This window comes from Neomonachus schauinslandi, chromosome 8 (assembly GCF_002201575.2).
Source record: "Neomonachus schauinslandi chromosome 8, ASM220157v2, whole genome shotgun sequence".
Taxonomy (NCBI): Eukaryota; Metazoa; Chordata; class Mammalia; order Carnivora; family Phocidae; genus Neomonachus; species Neomonachus schauinslandi.
This window is the reverse complement of record NC_058410.1, coordinates 69,385,274-69,404,239: the sequence shown is the minus strand read 5'-3', so window position 1 is coordinate 69,404,239 and position 18,966 is coordinate 69,385,274. Positions and strand designations below refer to the sequence as shown.

Below are 18,966 nucleotides of genomic sequence, written 5' to 3'. Positions count from 1 at the left end.
TAACCAATGATGCGGCTCAGCAACAACTGGTGAGGGCAAATCCTATGTGGTTCATCTTTAGGGAGCTTGAGATAACCACTAACTCAAAGTCTTCCACTTTCATCTGTATTCTATCTTCTAGTGTCAAAATGCATCAAAAGAGCAAAATCAGTTTCTCTAAACCTGCTCTCCTTAGAAACTATTGTTTATCCAGTGCACCTTTAATGCTGAGAATGTTAAAATTCTTACTTTCAGATATTACCCAAATCAGATAGTGCTAATTCATCATTCTAACTCACCTACAGAGATTAGAAAAGGGAGCAGTGTATTCTCCTGAAACATTTACCTTCATATATTCGATGTCTAGCAACATCTTCACCTAGCCATCTGACATCTCCAATGCTATACAGTGGATTCCTTGCTGAACTTCCCCATGTCAAACCTGCTCCTTTGCCAGTCTTCCCTTTCTCAATAAATGGCTCCCATATTTACCCAGTTACTCAAGCCAAAAGCTTAGGTAAAATCCTTGCTGCTTTTTTTTTCAACCTACCCAACCATCAGCAATTCCCACTCATATGGCCACCCTAGTCTAAGCTAACATATATCTTGCCTGAACTACTGCGAAAGACTTGTGATCAGTCTCCCTGCTTCAACCCTTTAACACCAACCCACTGCAGGGACCTCGCCTCTTGATTATTTTTTTATTATTTCATTTTTTAAAGTAAGCTCTGTGCCCAATGTGGAGCTTAAACTCACAACCCTGAGATCAAGCGTTATATGCTCTACCTACTGAGCCAGCCAGGAGCCCCCCTTCTTTACTGATGTGCTCCCAGAGTCTGCCAAATAGCAAAGCCTCCATAAATATGTGTTAACTGAATCAATAAACAGGTGAACATACTTATGACTGGATCATAAATATAACATGTAAGAAGGTCCCACTGAATGTCTACCTCTCCCACTGAGGCAGTCAGATTCTTAGGCAGAAACTTAAGAGGCACAAATACCTGAAATTGGGATTTGGTGTTATGGTGGGAGTGGATCCATCTATCATTCCTCTCTCACTAAGAGTGAGAACACCTCCAGGCTCAAGCAAAGCATTCAAACGATCTAGCACTGATGGGCTGCAGAGAGAATTCAAATACAATGGTGACAGACTGAAATGCTGCACTGGTTCTATTTTTCCTTGCACAGGCCTCCCACTGCTCCTGATCCATGTCCTCCTTCAGCATGGACCACTCCCCCATATAGAATTGTGTTCTCTCTCCCCGTCCATTCCCCTTATCGCTCCCCAAGGTATGTTGCCCAGAGATTCATACACAGTAAATATACAAAATATTTGTTCAGTAAGTAAATAAAATAAAGGAAAATTATTCCATGATCTATAGCTCTTGCTTTTCTCTTTCCCTCTTCCATCTCCCCCACTTCCCAGCATTATCAAATCAATCTGAAGGCAACTGGGTTTCAATTCAAACATTCTGAAAAATGCTCCAGGTAGAGAAACCCATCATCTGACCTGGAGTAGTTTCTATTACGCTGTGTACTATGTAGTTTTATGCCTTTTTCCTTACTTTAGAATCAAAGCAATACACACTGATGCACATTTACTAAATGTCTGCCCTGTAAAAGATCCTCCATTTCAAAAATTTGCCCTCAAGAATGCCCCTAACAAAAAGAATATTTTTGATGTTAAATAAAAAGGTCTACCTCAAAAACGGTTGGAAAAGTAATCCAATTCTGTTAGCCTTCAGGTTAGCTCAAAACAGTCATACAGAACTAAAATCTTGCAGCTAATGACCAACTACCTTTGTTCACCACAGGGATCAGTCTACAGAATATGGTTGAAGATTTGTTTCTAGTTAACAATGGGTTCAAAATACCAGCACTTCCAACTGGGTTTCTACTTTGATAAGCATATCTCAAATTTCAATTCTGTGATTAAGCAGAAGGTCCTTACTTGCAGAAGTTAACATTGTCCATCAAAAGCCAATCTCCAGACTTCAGAGCCCGAACCAACATGCTGTCGACCCATTCAAACGTGCCATGGCTGTGGCCACTGGTGGACTGCAGAAGCTTCACCCCAAAATTCCGGAACTCTTCCACAAGTTTGGCAAACTCTGAAATGTCACAGCCACAGCACTTAATTTCAAACCAGGGCAATAAAAAAACCAACAAAAGAAAAACAAAAACCCCTAAGAGTTTATTAAAAAAAATTTGGAAACTTAACGGCCCAAGTTTTAAAAGTTTCATAATGAAGTATAAATAGGGCGCCTGGGTGGCTCAGTTGGTTAAGAGACTGCCTTCGGCTCAGGTCATGATCTTGGAGTTCCGGGATCAAGCCCCACATCGGGCTCCCTGCTCAGCGGGAGTCTGCTTCTCCCTCTGACCCTCCTCCCTCTCATGCTCTCTGTCTCTCATTCTCTCTCTCGCAAATAAATAAAAATCTCTAAAAAAAAAATAAATAAAGGTTTTTGTTTAAACAAAACAGGTCAAAAAAAATTAGGTCTTGTAGCAGAAAATACTTTTTAATGACTTTCTGAATTAATGGCTAGGTAGAGGTGACTCAAAGGTGACAGAAAAGGTAAATAATCTTGGTTACAATTTCTCAAATGGCATAAGGAGAATAATGCCTCCCACCTATTACTGCATTTTTATCAAATGAAAGGGCATTAAAAGTTGGCACAATGAAAATCAATGTCATTAAACCAGGCTTTCTTTATAATGACCACATCATAGGACTAGAATAACAATTGCTATTTATTTGCCTAGTGCTTTATAGTTTATATAACCCATCCCTAGAAATTTTTCAATTGCTCTTTTTTTTATTGGAAATTGCCTTATGACACTTGTTCATATCACAAAGTATAATGCATTGGACCCCATGAGAAATAATAAAGTTTTGACTTTACCTCCACTGTTAACAACTAAAAAGCTATACAAAACATATGATATAGCTGCTTTCAGACACTGGTCAACAGCACAGGGCTGTGATACCTGAGGAAAGAAAACCCTATAATTGCCCTCAATTTTGCCTGGAAGCAATTTCTGAATTGCAAAGCAAGGAGAGGAAACTCAAACATGCAAGAGCAGTTTCACTGATTTGAGCAAACAGACTGAAACTCAGGGAGGCCAAGACAACTAGACTGAAGGGCAGAGCACTTGGGATGAAGGAGCTACTCAAAGAGCTCCAGAAATCTAGATAAGGCCGCTGGAGTCTTTGGCTAAATAACAGTCTGCATATGCACGTAAAAGGTGAGGGAGGTTCCACAAGGGTAAGAAAACTTGCAAGGAAAGGACAGTTGTTGGGGAGTTATGATTGGAACAATTCCCAGAGTTCATACAAGCCTGAGTATTGCTCCAATTCCTACCAGCCACTGTCTGAAGAGACCCCACTGAATACACAGGCCATTCAGTAGAGATGCCATGCAAACTATGCCTCAATAGTGGGCCTAATGTTGGGGCGCCTGGGTGGCTCAGTCAGTTAAGCATCTGCCTTTGGCTCAGGTCATGATCCTGGGGTCCTGGGATAGAACCCCACATCGGGCTCCTTGCTCAGTGGGGAGCCTGCTTCTCCCTCTCCCTCTGCCTGCCGCTCCCCCTGCTTTTGCTCTGTCAAATAAACAAATAAAATCTTAAAAAAAAAAAAAAATAGTGGGGCTAATCTAGCCCTAGAGTAAAGGTTACTCTGACCTTAAAAAGCTTGAAATCAAGCTTGAAAAGATCAAAATGATCTGGTTCAACATGGCAGTGCAGAAAGATCCTGAACTCACCTACCCCCATGGACACACTGAATCGTCAGCTACATATGGAACAACTTCCTCAAAAAAAAACAAACACAAAACAACAACAACAACAACAAAACCCCTGAAGTCTGACGACTACACACCAGGCAAATGAAAACAAACAAACAAAATAAAAAACACCACACTGAAGCAGGTAGGAGAGGCTGAGAAATAATCTCACCATAAACCCTACCCCCAGGGCTGTGACCCACAACCAGGAAGGACCTGAAAACCAGGAATCCCAACTTTTAAAACATGTACCTGAAAGGCAAGCCCTCAAAACTTCTATCTTCTAAAAGCAATAGAGCTTGCATCTCAAGAGCACAAGCCTGTGATTAGAGAAAGGGCTCACACACTCAGACTCCACCCCAAGGTCCAGTTCAGAGGCAGCCAACTGCACCCAGAATTAAAGTGAAGGAGGCTCACCTGCCTGTATTAAAGATAACCTGAGGAGCAGGCATCTAATATAACATATACATCCTAGAGCCTGCTGGAACACTCTCCAGGGAAGAAGACAGGTGCCATCTTTGTGCTCTTCCTCTGTGGAGCTCAGAAGCACCAGTACCTCCCAGAAAGCCTTTTACATAAGTCTCAGGGCCCTGATTTTTATAGCTACCCCCCAGGGATGCCTCTTGATCCTCTGGCTCTGGAGGCCAGGAGAGCTTGAGTTCCTGATCTCATGGGACTGTAACATATCAGTGTCACCCAGAAAGAAGATAGAATTGGTAAATTCTACCAAACATTCAAAAAGAATAAGTATCAATCTTTCTCAAACACTTCCCCACCCCCCAAAAAAAAGCAGAAGAGGAAGAAGAGAAGGGAACTTTTCCAACCCATTTTATAAAGTCAGCATTACCCTGATACCAAAACAAGACAAGGGTGCCACAAGAAAAGAAAGTTACAGCCTAGGGGCGCCTGGCTGGCACAGTTGGTAGAGCATGCAACTCTTGATCTGAGGGTCATGAGTTCAAGCCCCACATTGGGCGTGGAGCCTACTTAAAAAAAAAACAAAAAAAAAATTATAGACTAATATTACTGATAAACATAGATCCAAAAATTCTCAACAAAACAATCAAACTAAATTCAACAATACTGTGAAAGGAACATACACTACAATCAAGTGGGATTTATTCCAGGGATATAAGAATGGTTCAACATCTGCAAATCAATGTGATACCACACATTAACAAAATGAAGGATAAAAATCACATGATTATTTCAATATATGCAGAAAAAGCACTTGACAAAATTCAACATTCATTCATGATTTAAAAAAACTCTTAATAAAGTGGGTATAGAAGGAATATGCATCAATGTAATAAAAGCTACATAAGACAAGCTTACAGATAACATCATTACTTAACAATGAAAAGCTGAAAGCTTTTCCTCTGAGATCAGGAACAAGACAAGGATGTCCACTCTCACCATTTTATTCAACATAATACTGGAATTCCAGGCCAGAGCAATTAGGAGAGAAAAATAAGAGGCATCCAAAATGGAAAGGAAAAAAGGAAAACTGTCACTATTTGCACATGATGTAAAATTACATACAGAAAACCCTACACCACACACACACACACATACACATACACACACACACACAGAATAAACGAACTGAGTAAAGTTACAGGACACAAAAGCAATACACAAAAACCCATTGTGTTTCTATATACTAATAATAAACTATCAGAAAGTGAAATTGAAACGATCACATTTACAATCACATTTTAAAAAAGCCTAGGAATAAATTTAACCAAGGAGGTGAAAGATCTGTATGTTGAAAACTCTAAGACATTAAGAAATTATGTAGACACAAATAAATGGAAAGATATTCCATGCTCATGGATTGGATGAATGTTGTTAAAATGTCCATACTACCCAAAGCAATATACAGATTAAATGCAATCCCTATCAAAATTCCAGTGTATTTTTCTCCAAAATAGAGGCTAGAATTTGTATGGAACCACAAAAGACCGCAAATGGCCACAGCAATCTTAAAACAAAAGAACAAAGCTGGAGGCATCGAGTTCCCTTATTTCAAACTATATTTCAAAGCTAAAGTAATTAAAACAGCATGATACTGGCATTAAAAACAGACACATAGATCAGTGGAACAGAAAAGAGAGCCCAGAAATAAACCCACACATATATGGTCAATTAATTTATTACAAAGGAACCAAGAATACACAATGAGGAAAGGACAATCTCTTCAGTTAAAAGCAGTGATGGGGAAATTGGATAGCCACATATAAAAGAATAAAATGGTAACCACTTATCCTATACTACACACAAAAATTCAAAATGGATTAAAGACTTGAATGAAAGACCTGAAACCACAAAACTCCTAGAAGAAAAGCTAAGTGGTAAGCTCCTTGACATAGGTCTTGGTGATGATTTTTTTTAATATAACACCAAAAACAAAAATAAACAAGTAGGACTACATCAAACTAAAATGTTTTGGAACAGCAAGGGAAACCATCAACAAAATGAAAAGGTAACCTACTGAATGGGAGAAAATATTTGCAAGTCATATATCTGATAAGGGGTTAATATCCCAAACCTATAAATAACTCATACATCTCAACAGCAAAATTACAATCAAACCCATTAAAAACTGAGCAGGGGATCTGAATAGATTTTTCCAATGACCTATAGATAGCCAACAGGTACATGAAAAGATGCTCAGAGTAATTGAGGGAAATGTAAATCACAACCAGAATGAGAGATCACCTCACACCTGTTAGAATGGCTATTATCAAATAAGAAATAACAAGTGTTCACAAGCATATGGAGAAAAGGGAACCCTTGTGCACTACTTGTGAGAATGTAAATTTGTACAGCCACTATGGAAAACAGTACAGAAGTTCCTCAAAAAATTAAAAATGGAACTACATATGATCCAGCAATTCCACTTCTGGGTATTTATCCTAAGAAAATGATAACACTAACTTGAAAAGATGTATGCAACACCATGTTCGCTGCAGGACTGTTTACAACAGCCAAGATATGGAAACAACCTAATTGTCTATTCATAGATGAATGGTTAAAGAAATTGTGGTGTGTGTACACACACACACACACACCGGAATATTATTTAGCCATAGAAAAGAATGAAATCTTGCCATCTATGACAACATGGATGGACCTCAAGAACATTATGCTAAGTGAAATAAGTCAGAGCAAGACAAATACCATATGATCTCTCTTACATGTATGATCTTAAACAAAAGACCAAGCTTCTGGATACAGAGAACAGGTTGGAGGTTGAGGGAGTTGTGGGGGAGAAATGGGTGAACTGTTTGGTTTTTTTAAGTCTAAATAGATCAAATAAAAATACAAGATCAAACTAATCCACAAAGTCCAGAAGTCTTTAAAGAAATACAGTTGACACTTAAAAAACAAAGGGGATAAGGGTGCTAACCTCTCCCCATTCAGTCAAAAATCCACGTATAACTTTTAACTCCTCAGAAACCTAACTACTAATAGCCATCTTGCCAATAACAGTCAATTAACACATTATGTACATTGTATATATATACTATATACTGTATTCTTACAATAAAGTAAGCTAAAGAAAATTTTAAAAATTATAAGGAAAATACATTTACAGTACTGTACAGGTATTTCTTTGTTTTTGTTTTGTTTAGGATCATCAATTTTGGATTATTTTACATTAGCTTCATTTTACTTTCTAAAACAAAGATTTTCAAGTTTTGTTAATAACTATTACATTAATAAAAAATAACAGATATTACCTTACAAATATATTACTACCTATATATGAACACGATATGGACAATGCTACATACATATCTGATAAACACATCCAAACACACATACCTGCCTTGGAGTAGGAGTTGATTTTATTGTTGAGTCGCTGCATAAGCAGTAATACCGCTTCCAGCTTGTTGACAATCTCCACTGTGATACTTTTACCACCATCTCCAAGACACTTGGGCTTATACGTCAGAAGGAAGTGACTCCAGGCTCTTAGCACTACTTCTGTATCTTCAGCACTGATAAGGAGGCTGTCTCTTAACAGTGCCCTTAGAGTGCCCTCCACCTTTTCTAGCAGCTGCCTCCACGGACGTATAAGATCAACCTGAAATTTCCAGAGCACAAACTCATCATAGCCACTGACCAGACTCAAAAGAATACTCCTTTAAATTAAAAAAATAATAAATAAATAAAATACTACTTGTAGTCACCAACTCAAAAGACCATCAGTCAGACCACAGCATTATGTATGTTTGGCCTGAAAATGTGAAGGCAGACCATTTACCTGCTCAAATCCACCCAGAAGCTCTGTAGTGTCCATTGCACTGTTCATAGCCATGATCTTTAATGTGTGACCAGTCAGGTGTGCCAGAAGCTGGACCAGGCTGGTCTTGCCCACAGAGGCTGGCCCCACAAGTATAACCATCCAGCTCATCTGCACACACTTCATAATAGACTCCATAGGCCGTAACGACTGGTGCAAGAGTGACAGGGGACGGCGGGACAGTAGAGGAACATAACTGCCACGGGAAAGGACTGAGTAGCCCAGCTGAAAAAGACATGCCAGTGAGATTTCACAAGTGTGCCTGGTTGTGGGAGCAGAGGAAATCAAAGAAAAATGTAAAAGAACAGAGGATATTTCTACACGCCTCACCTGAACATCATAAGGAGTGATGTGAAATAGTCTGGATCCCGTGTATGGGTTGGAACTTGAATTAAACACATCCTTGAATACAGCAACGACCTAAATGAAGATAATACAGTCAGAACACAAATCACTCCATCAAATTCTGGGCCAAAGCTTCTAGAAAACATGCACAGCAACAACAGTCTCAGCACTGTGAGTGGACACTAGTCACAATTTCCTTATCCTTTTGAATCTTCTCCTATAAACCTTCTCTTATAAATTACATTTATTTAAATCTTCAAGATGAAAGCAAACTGGAACTCAAGCAAAGACTAGTCACTTAATCTCAAATTATTTGAGATTCCAGTTGAGAATGTATCATAAATTAAAACCACGGATGTTATGGCAAATCTACAGATGAAAAATGAATATGCTCTTATCATTCAAGATATCACCTAAAAAGGTAGAGGAGAATAGTAGTCTGAAGATTATAGAGAACAATGACCATTTCTTGAGCACCTATTATGTGCCAAACATTATAGAGGTGCTTTATTATGTATGATCCTTATAGCCTTGCAAACTAGGTATCATTTCCACTTTACAGATATGGATAACAGGATTCATAAGAGTTGTAAGGATCTACTCATGGTTAGTAAGTGATTTTAGATCCAAGCCAGTCTCACTCCGAAACACCATTTTAGCTTTCTATTTCTGTAGAAGGACAACCAATGTTATTTCTCTGATTATTTACATTCAGTAATCTCAACCTTACCAGAAATACAATTAAAAAATTTGCCACTAGCTCTACTTCTTTTCTGGATTCCTTTTTAAGAGGAGTTGAGGTAGGGGGTAAAGCTAGGAGTGTGTGAAATACACTAATTTAGCCCAGAGCAGCAGGAAAAATTCCAGCCACCCAGGATATGTACACCAAGTTGCAGGTTTCTAACAAAGCAGCAATACTCATATTAATCATTGTACACTGGACTAAAATCAGAAAATGACAATATTATAAAATAAGTCATAGGAATAGAATGTATGACATGGTGACTATAGTCAAGAATACTGTGTAACGTATTTGAAAATTGCTAAGAGAACAGGTTTAAAAAGTTGTCATCAAAAGTCTTTTGTAACTATGTAAGGTGAAACATGTTAATTAGACTTATTGCAGTGATCATTTCACAATATATACAAATACTGAATCATTGTGTTGTACACCCAAAACTATATGTTGTATGTCAATTACACCTCAGCTAAAAAAATTAATTAGTTTGAGAAATATCAGGAAAAAAATGATGAAGATAAAATCATTATCAGTACCAAACGTTGACTAGACTCAAAAAGGAGCACAGGAGAAAAGTGCTCCTGTCACATACTTTTGGGTCCAGGTGTCTGATGACCTTATATTCTACTCCAAAGCAGATTATCCTTTCCTCTCCCTGACAGTCTACCAGAACTAAAATTACAAATACTTTCAAAATGTAGTTGATTTATTCAGTTTTACAAAGTCAGATTCAATTTACTCAAACTCTTCCAGCTTTGATAAGCCTTTTTCCTATTCACTGTGTGTGTGTGTGTGTGCGCGCGCGTGCGCACATCCGTGTGCACGAATTACAATAACTAACATAGAGAAGTGATGGAAACCTTTCAGTGACATTCTATCTGACTAACATCAATTACCCAATAACTGGTCAGGGTCTGGCCACAATGAATACAGTATAATCAGTTAAATGGACGAAGAAAATAAAATACTAGCTGATGGTATATGAATTATATATAATAAAATCATATTTTATTTTTTAAATCTTTTTTTTTAAGATTTTTTTTTATTTATTTATTTGAGACAGAGAGAATGAGAGAGAGAGAACACATGAGAGGGGGGAGGGTCAGAGGGAGAAGCAGGCTCCCTGCCGAGCAGGGAGCCCGATGCGGGACTCGATCCAGGGACTCTAGGATCATGACCTGAGCCGAAGGCAGTCGCTTAACCAACTGAGCCACCCAGGCGCCCAATAAAATCATATTTTAAAAAACTAGGTGAGAGGCGCCTGGGTGGCTCAGTCGTTAAGCGTCTGCCTTCAGCTCAGGTCATGACCTCAGGGTCCTGGGATCGAGCCCCGCATCAGGCTCCCTGCTCAGCCGGGAGCCTGCTTCTCCCTCTCCCACTCCCCCTGCTTGTATTCCCTCTCTAGCTGTCTCTCTGTGTCAAATAAATAAATAAATAAAATCTTAACAAAAAAAACTAGGTGAATATTTTGTCCTAATATAATGACCAAAAGGCACTTGCACATAATGAATGAGTTAACATTTGGCTACAATTGGGATATGGAAGGAAAGCTCTAGGCTGGAGTACTGGCTCCACCACTTATTATAGGTGATATTCCATGACTGTGAGCATTGAATCCTCATTGGTAGGAGGCCATGATAGTGCCTCCTGCCTGCAGCTACTGTATTCTGTGAGACTGGACTTTAAATACCACAAAGCAAAATGAACACACTATTAGTTTATTAGGTTAGGAATTCTAGTGTTATTTTCTGTTTACAAAGAGATATTTTTACTTCCATTCAGATACAGAATATTCTCTTATGTAACTACTTATACTTTGTAGAGAAAAGACTTTGTAACTCAAAGTTTATTTAAAAACAGAAAACCCTCCTCCTCTACTGAGTATCACCTGTATCCTCATGTTTCTCCCCTTTGCACCTTGAAAGAGGATAAAAGACCTAGTTCTTTATTACTGGGGGGGCAAAACTGTTTTAAGAAGGTTTGCAATAAGAGGATTCAGATGGATAAATAAAGTGTGTACTCCAAAGCAAACTACTCTGCACTCTGACACCTCGAGGTAGGTGAACGTTTAGTCTCTTTCCTTTTTCCCCTCCCCCCCAGTTTGTGTTTTACTGATGCCAGTGCTCAAGCTTTGACCCTGTACTTCGCGGCGGGTTCAGCCACTCCTTCCGCTGCTGCTTCTTGGCCTTCAGGTTTTCCTTGTGTTTGTTCAGCTGGCGGCGCATGGCATGTGTCTTCTTGGGCCGCAGATCCAGGGGCTTGTACTTCTTACCTTTGTAGAATTTCCAGAGGTTCTCTTTCTGCGTCTGGCTGATGACTGTGATAACATGGGTGATGGCAGCTCGGAAGACACGCCACCTGTCACACTGGTGACACGCAGCTGGGACAGCTCCACCTTCAGCTTTTCCAGCTGTTTAAGAAGCTCCTCCTTCTTCTTGCCAGGAAGGTCTCAAGCCTTCATCTTGGCCCTGCGTAATCCGCTGCTGCCGCCGGAAAGAGGCCGAAGGAAAGAGCTCTTTCCTTTTTTTTTTTTTAAAGATTTTATTTATTTATTTGACAGAGAGATAGAGAGCACAAGTAGGCAGAGGGAGAGGGAGAAGCAGGCTCTCCGCTGAGAAGGGAGCTGGGCATGGGGCTCGATCCCAGGACCCTAGGATCATGACCTGAGCCAAAGGCAGCCACTTAACCGACTGAGCCACCCAGGCACCCCTCTTTCCTTAACTTCTAAATTCTAAGCAGCTTTAATGAGTTTAGTATTATTAGTGAGTATGCCCTTTCTCTCCCTTAGGAAATCAACTTTCAGATGGAAAGAAACACAAAGAACAAGTGTTAAACTCACCTTTTCTTTGTCTTCCTTGGTTCTCATTCTCTCACCATAGACCAAAAACACATGCTGACCAGGATCATAACACCCAGGGGACTGGTCAACTAGCATCAACTGACACCAGCGAAAAAGGTCCCGAAGGTTGAATTCCCAGGGTCCTCCTTTTTGCCCCCATTTCTTCTCAACAGTCACTTCGTGATCAATCTAAAAAGAAAACAGCATTATTGGGAAACATGTCCCATTGCTAGGTGCATTGATTTAGTACTATCAATGTACTACAAATGCATATACAATCTGAAATAGAAATTAGCAGGTTTGATACAAATGTCTCTTTCTCCCAACCCAGACATCTAAACCAGGAATACTCTTGTAAGCATTAACACTGATACACACAATAGATCTGAATTACTGTAATCCTCAAATGAATAGGTTCTTCCACTAGAAACTTGTACAATTCAATGTGGTTTATTTTAGATAAACTGGTAAATTTGATAGTGTCCCACGATGAAAAAAATGATGCTTCTATTATAGCATGAAAACTGAAAACAATTAATACAAGTAGGTACTTACTTGGTTGTTGAAAGCAACCATCTTCTTAACAATATTTTTGTCAATGGCTGGAAACAGAGTACTGGCAATGAACTCCATGTCAATTACTGTAAGGGGATCCACAAAGACCTACAGAATCCAAAAAGAACATGAAGAAATGCTATTGCTTCTCTTTCCTGAACACCAGGAAGGACTACCACTTGTAAGTAAAATTGTTATTTAACACCAAACTAACAGCACCTCAGTATAGATATATATAAAATTTCAGTTACAGAAATCTCTTTTCTTGCATTTTTAGGGTACAGAATCCTATAAAATATTTGAAATACAGGGCAACAGAGGTTTTGTTGTTGTTAGTTCCGCTCTAGTGAATTAAAGAAAAAAAGATACATACAACTTAAGTGCATTTGTTTATATTTTTAAGTATATATATATTTTAAATTTCTCATGTATATAATGCCCTCAAAACTCAAGATGGTAAGGCATGGGCAATCTTTTCTAAAATTAAACTGTGTCCAAATCTCAACTTTTCTAAAATTAAACTGTGTCCAAATCTCAACTTTTCAGTATGTTTGAAATTCTTCATAATACATTATTCTGAAAAGATACTCAGTAAATTATTAATTATCAATGGAAAGGGACACTGAAGAAAGCTAACATCTAGAGCCATTTCCAAATCTACAGACTAGTCAAACTTTGACAAATGTTAAAACAAGTAAGAATATGTAAGCACGCGCGCACACACACACACACACACATGCGCGCGCGCTCTCTCTCTCTCTCTCCGACCTCTGCAAATGAGAATAAAGGCAGTAAGAAAGTAAGAAAGACATCAAATGTTAATAACGTTAATAATGATTGACTCTGATATGGAGAATACTGGATTTTTTATTCTTCCTGTTAGTTTTCCTTCTCACTTTAATACATCATTTTCATCATTAAAAAAATTTCAGTATTTTAATAGATCACTTAGACACCTGGAAATGGTCAAAAACTGGCCTTGATCCTGAGCACGGTAATGGAATTCCTGTGGTCACCTTATTTTCTACTAACTGATAACACACCAGGTTCTCCAGGACTGAAGACAAAGGGACTCACACCAGGAAGGAAGTGATAATGGGAATCAGTCACGTTAAAATTCATCATATAGAGACATGGAATTGAGAAACAGATCATTAAACGGATGCTCTCTCATTCTTACAGTGAGCATCCTAACAGGTATGTGCCAGCAGTCTTATCATCCCCGACATTCCACCTTTGGTCTCCATGGCAACAGCAAATCTTACCTGAGTGAATCTGTTAAGGAAAGACCTCGGCAAGCCTTTCCTCCCACCTCCTTGTCTAAAAGGATTTTGACACCCGAAAATCTTCGTCTTTTCATGCTGTACTTGAAAACTCATTCCTAACTCAGGAACATAGATTTCTCCTCTGTGGTCAAAACAAGCATTGAGTCCTTCCAATACAGACTGAGAAGCCAGGTTGAGCTATTTGAGGAAAGTACATATATTTATTACATACGCTGTATAACTGTAACAAAAAGAAGAAGAATATGCATAAATGTAGAATAGTGCTGTCTACAGGAGGAAGAAGCTCAAACAATATTGACAACATTCCTTTTTTTTTTTTTAAGATTTATTTTTTAGAGAGAGAGAAAAGAAGGGGGGAGGGGAGGAGGCCACCCAGGCGCCCAACATTCTTTTTCTTAAGCCAAGTATATTCATCCTATTATTTCATATATATATGTGTGTATATACACATATGTATATACATATATATACATATATGTATGTCAGACATCTGGGGTATATAAATTATCAATAACTTTTAAGTAAACTGAATAAATATTCAGACTGAATTTTTTAAAAAGCAGTTTAAATCTTTTCTAAAATTAAACTGTGTCCATTGTATTCATCTATACGGACCTACCTTGTATATCCCAGCTTACCAAAAAAAACTTGCCAGTACACAGATCTCACTTTTGCACTGTGAGACCTTTAAAGATGAAGACAGCTCTTTACATACTTAAATATCTTTCTCAGGTAAAATATTGAATGAAATCTCCAAATGGGCTTCAAAGTCATGATATAAACTACATAAAGTAGATCGACATAGCTAATTTTCACCAACATTTTTGTGAACAAGAACAAATACAAGAAGTTTCTGTGCCAAAAATGAAAAGAGCTGAATGGAGGTCTTCAGATTACAGCTCAGGGATGCGAAGTGTGGTAGTTTTTAGGTAACAAGGAAAAATTCAATTAGGAAAATGCGAAATCAATAAAATGTAAACAGACAAAAAAACTAGACTATATCAGAATTTCAAGTGTCATGTTTACATAAACACTACAAAGCACAAATTCCATTGAATATTCCCAAACAGGTAAAGCTCTAAAAGCTGCTGTTAAATGTGACTGCAGTCAAGAATGTCTTGGGTACCTGTATGCACTTCCACCCAATAGGAGTATGGTCTGAAGCCTTAAACTTTAAAACTGGGCATTTTTTTTTCCTGGCTAAAGAATATAATACTATCAGGCATCTTTTTCTAAAAATCACCTTCCTCCTCCTTAATATCTCCCCCCATGATAAATAGGAAGCAGCTCAGCTGAAAAGAAACCCCACAGGGGGTCTGAATCTTGGGAACCAGCTGGGGCCAGTCTCAAAAGTTCCATCCACAGCATTCTGATCACACCAATCGTTGAAGCTCCACCACTACTCCCCAGCCTTTTCCTGGATTAACAAGGCATATCCAAAGTGACCAGATGCTTTTGCCCACAGCCTTAAATTTTTTATTTTTGTGTAACACTTTTCAATATCTCCAGCTGCCTGCTGGTCACTAAGATTCAGCATTTATCCCAAGTATCATGAGGGACTCTGTTCTTCCAGTCAACAACTTATCCAATATGCACATGTAACACTGACCATTTTCTCACCATTTTTTCTATGTCTCTTAAGATAACTTCCTGCAGTCTCTCTGTTGCACTTATAAAACATGTGGTTGACACTGTTTGTAAAACACCCATGAAATAAATACAAAATACAAAGCCAGCCCACCAGAGACCACAGAATAAACCAGTGAAGACAGTTTTTCTCTGGAAGCCGGCTTACAAAAGCAGGAGGAGTTAGTGGCTTGTATATACAGGGGTTTCTCTATGTGCTTTCTGACGAGTGACTTTTCTTATTCTTAAAAGAAACCATGGAGGACTTTTCTTCATTAGAGAATTTGTCTTTACTAGCAAAACAGCATTGGTCGTCCCAGCAATATGAAAAGTATGACTGCTCTTCCCCTTGTGACCCCATGCTGGGCACAAAACAGTCCTCTCACCTCATCCAGTACAACCCAATGGCCTGCCTTCAGAGCCGCCAGCAAGGGCCCGTCCCGCCAGGCAAACTCTCCTCCCTTGCCACCTTCAACAGGTAGATCTGCTCCAAACAGGTCTGTGATGTCCTTTGAGAGGGGGCAGAAAGGAGGAAAAGCCAACATTACATAAAAAAATTAACTAGATCCCAAGACCCTAAACCTAACATGATAAATTCTTGGGCCTTATGCCACTTTTCCTTTTTATACCCAAGACAGAACTAATCAATCCTAGCACTCTTTACCAGGAGCCCAGACATGCCCCCAAGGACCTTCTCATCACAATACTGCAAGTATCAATCGATTGGAGCAGGAGCTCTAGATCAGTAGTTCTCAACGGTGCCTATACTTGGAAATTAACTGGTGAGCTTTAAACAAAACAAATAAAAACAAAGACCAGTAACAATGTCCAGGCCCTGCTCCCAGACCCCATTCCTAGAGCGTCTCATTTGTCACCTCTTGTCCCATAATTTCGTGAGACTGTTTATTTTTATTTTTTTTTTTTAGGAAGGACAAAAATAAAGAGGGTTATATTACAATAAATACTGAATTGGGCAATTATCTCTCAAAAGACCATTAGAAGAAAGCATCCAGAGAGAATAATATTATAGATATCAGTTATTAATGAATCTAAAAGGAGACTTAGTTTGGAAGGTCATGTTGCTGTGGTCTTTATCACCATGAAATATTTGGGATTTTGAAAAGGCCCTAACTATTTCTGATTAAGAAACTCTATAAACAAATATAAATATTACTCCCTATACTCATCCACATCAGCTACAGGATGACTAAGCTTACCGTCTGCTCTGACAAGTTGATTCGAACAAGGATGTTGCCTGAAGCCTTTGCTAATGCTCCCACCAAACTTGTCTTGCCCACACCAGGGGAGCCCTCCAGGAGAATGGGTTTGTTCAGTTTTGTAGCTCTTAAGAGCCTCTGGGCATTCATAGCTGTGGTGCCTGCACTGAGTGCATAGTCAGCAATATTATTCCTGTGAAGGACAGGTCCTTAAGTGGAGAAAAGAAAAGCCACATATAAGCTGGACATCAACCAAATCACATATCCATGTCAACGCCAAGATTTAAAGACTCTAACAAGTAGACTTTCAGTCAGTGAAGCACCATCTGTAATGAAAATGCTCAGCCCTATTTCAACATTTCCCCACTTTTAGGTTATAAAATCCTTTAAAGGAATAGCCAGCAGCATACGTTCTTCAACTGTGCCTACTACTCAGATCTCTCCAGCGCTTATAACTATGCATATACTTACTTACATAGGTCTAACTGCAAGCATATGTTTTTCCTTTCACAACCTACACCTGGAATTACTACATGTACTTGTACAATTTACCTTCACACATAAGTATTTTCCTAAAAGTCAAGGGGAAGCTAGGTGTGTAGGCCACGTGTATCCATATAAATAATTTCATCCAAGGTTTTTAGGCCTCCAAGACAATTCAGGATGCATCTTTAACCCATAATCTAGCTGAACTGCAGACTAATAATACTTTTATAGGGCTTAACATTTGTGTCACTGTGTTTCCTGGAAGAAACTTTTCTTATACCAGTTTGGAGGGCTAGGAAAACATCTATTACCTCAGCTATGGAAGCAGAGCAAGGACCACCCCAGTCCCAGGTCACTAACATATAGCTCCTACATGAGAGTATTGGATATTATGATAATGACTTAGACAAATCAGATCATGGATGCACCATCGTGGATGAAGAGTACTATTGAAGAGGGAGAGAGAAAAGGGCGATATTCCATTAGGCCAGGAACCTAGGCTGGTTTTGTTCACCTCTGAACCCCCAGTAACTGCCACTGCTCCTCTAAGCATTTCAGACACTCAATAATTATTAATGTAGGGAGGGAGGAAGGGACAAGAAACAGATGACCCTCCTAGAGAAGCAACAATCTGAAAAATTACTAGTGCCTTCTAAGATAGTTAATCTACCTCATTTAAATATTTGGTAGAAGCAACCTAGTAAGAATGAGAGCAAGGATTAGAACTGAAACCCACCCGAGTTTCCCATTTAATCATTCACTCATTCATCCATTCACTCAATTAACAGACATTTTCTGAATGCCTATGACTGCTAGATTACATCTCAGGTGTCAGGGACAGGAAGATGAGTGACGAAATTCCTGCCCACAAGGGTTCACAAAACTATTTTGGTAAGCAGTGATGAGGGTCTATAGTTGATACATTATGGGTTGAATTATCACTATAGGAAAGCTCTTGTTTTGAGCACTAAATAAAAAATAAATGCATTTTTACAAGATAATTTATTCATAGATTAAAGACTATACTTTCCCCTATTTTTATATGTCAGTTATATATTTTTAATTATTCATGAAATTACAGTTGGTTATGTCAAGTCAGATTCTAATTCAGATAACTAGTTTAAAAATAATCATGAGTGTGATACACTAAAAGTCACAATAAAGTCAAGTACCTATGATCTACAAGAAGAGAATCTTCATTTATTTAAAATCATTCTTACCCCTTGGTATAAAAAATGGATGAATTCCCCAAAGTTTATCTATTCCAGTAAATTCTTTGGCCTTGAGTCTGTCATAAATCTTCAATTCATTTTTCTGACATTCTGTAAGTCGTACTATCTTGGAAAGTTTCTTGATTAGGAATTTCAGACATTCTTTGCGAGCCAAGAGGGCCGTACCAAACCCTGAGGAAGTTACCCCTAAAAGACAGAGGATCATCAGTCCATCAAACAATAGCACGGACGGCAAGCTTCCCAACTACTCATCAGGAGCTCTTGGGTGGTTTCCAGAGGAAATGAGGCCCTTGCTGAAGTTACACCCAAAATGCAACTGCTACTGTAAATAGTCCAAAGGCAAAGTCTTGATCTCCCATCCCCACAATCCACAGATCAGAAGCAGTTTATTCAATAAAGCACCTATGCACTCCATGATGAATCAGCCTGGAGGTAGGAGTAATTAATGTGGTACTGTTGATCATATTGGTTTATATCTCTAATCCTCACTGCTGATAAAACAGAACTTAAACACTGAATTTTATGAAATTATGGTAAACTTAAAAACAAACTAAAGGATTCA

At 38.7% G+C, this 18,966-nt stretch overlaps 1 protein-coding gene across 1 annotated transcript in view; it reads right to left on the bottom strand.

The window, feature by feature from the left end:
- MDN1 (midasin AAA ATPase 1) overlaps positions 1–18,966 on the bottom strand; it is a 161,247-nt gene that overhangs the window by 67,233 nt on the left and 75,048 nt on the right. The window contains 11 exon segments of the mRNA XM_021693677.2: positions 984–1,100; positions 1,934–2,093; positions 7,599–7,860; positions 8,041–8,304; positions 8,410–8,499; positions 12,003–12,191; positions 12,558–12,665; positions 13,823–14,020; positions 15,856–15,978; positions 16,687–16,895; positions 18,393–18,590. Coding sequence (XP_021549352.2) covers positions 984–1,100; positions 1,934–2,093; positions 7,599–7,860; positions 8,041–8,304; positions 8,410–8,499; positions 12,003–12,191; positions 12,558–12,665; positions 13,823–14,020; positions 15,856–15,978; positions 16,687–16,895; positions 18,393–18,590 — 1,918 coding nt within the window.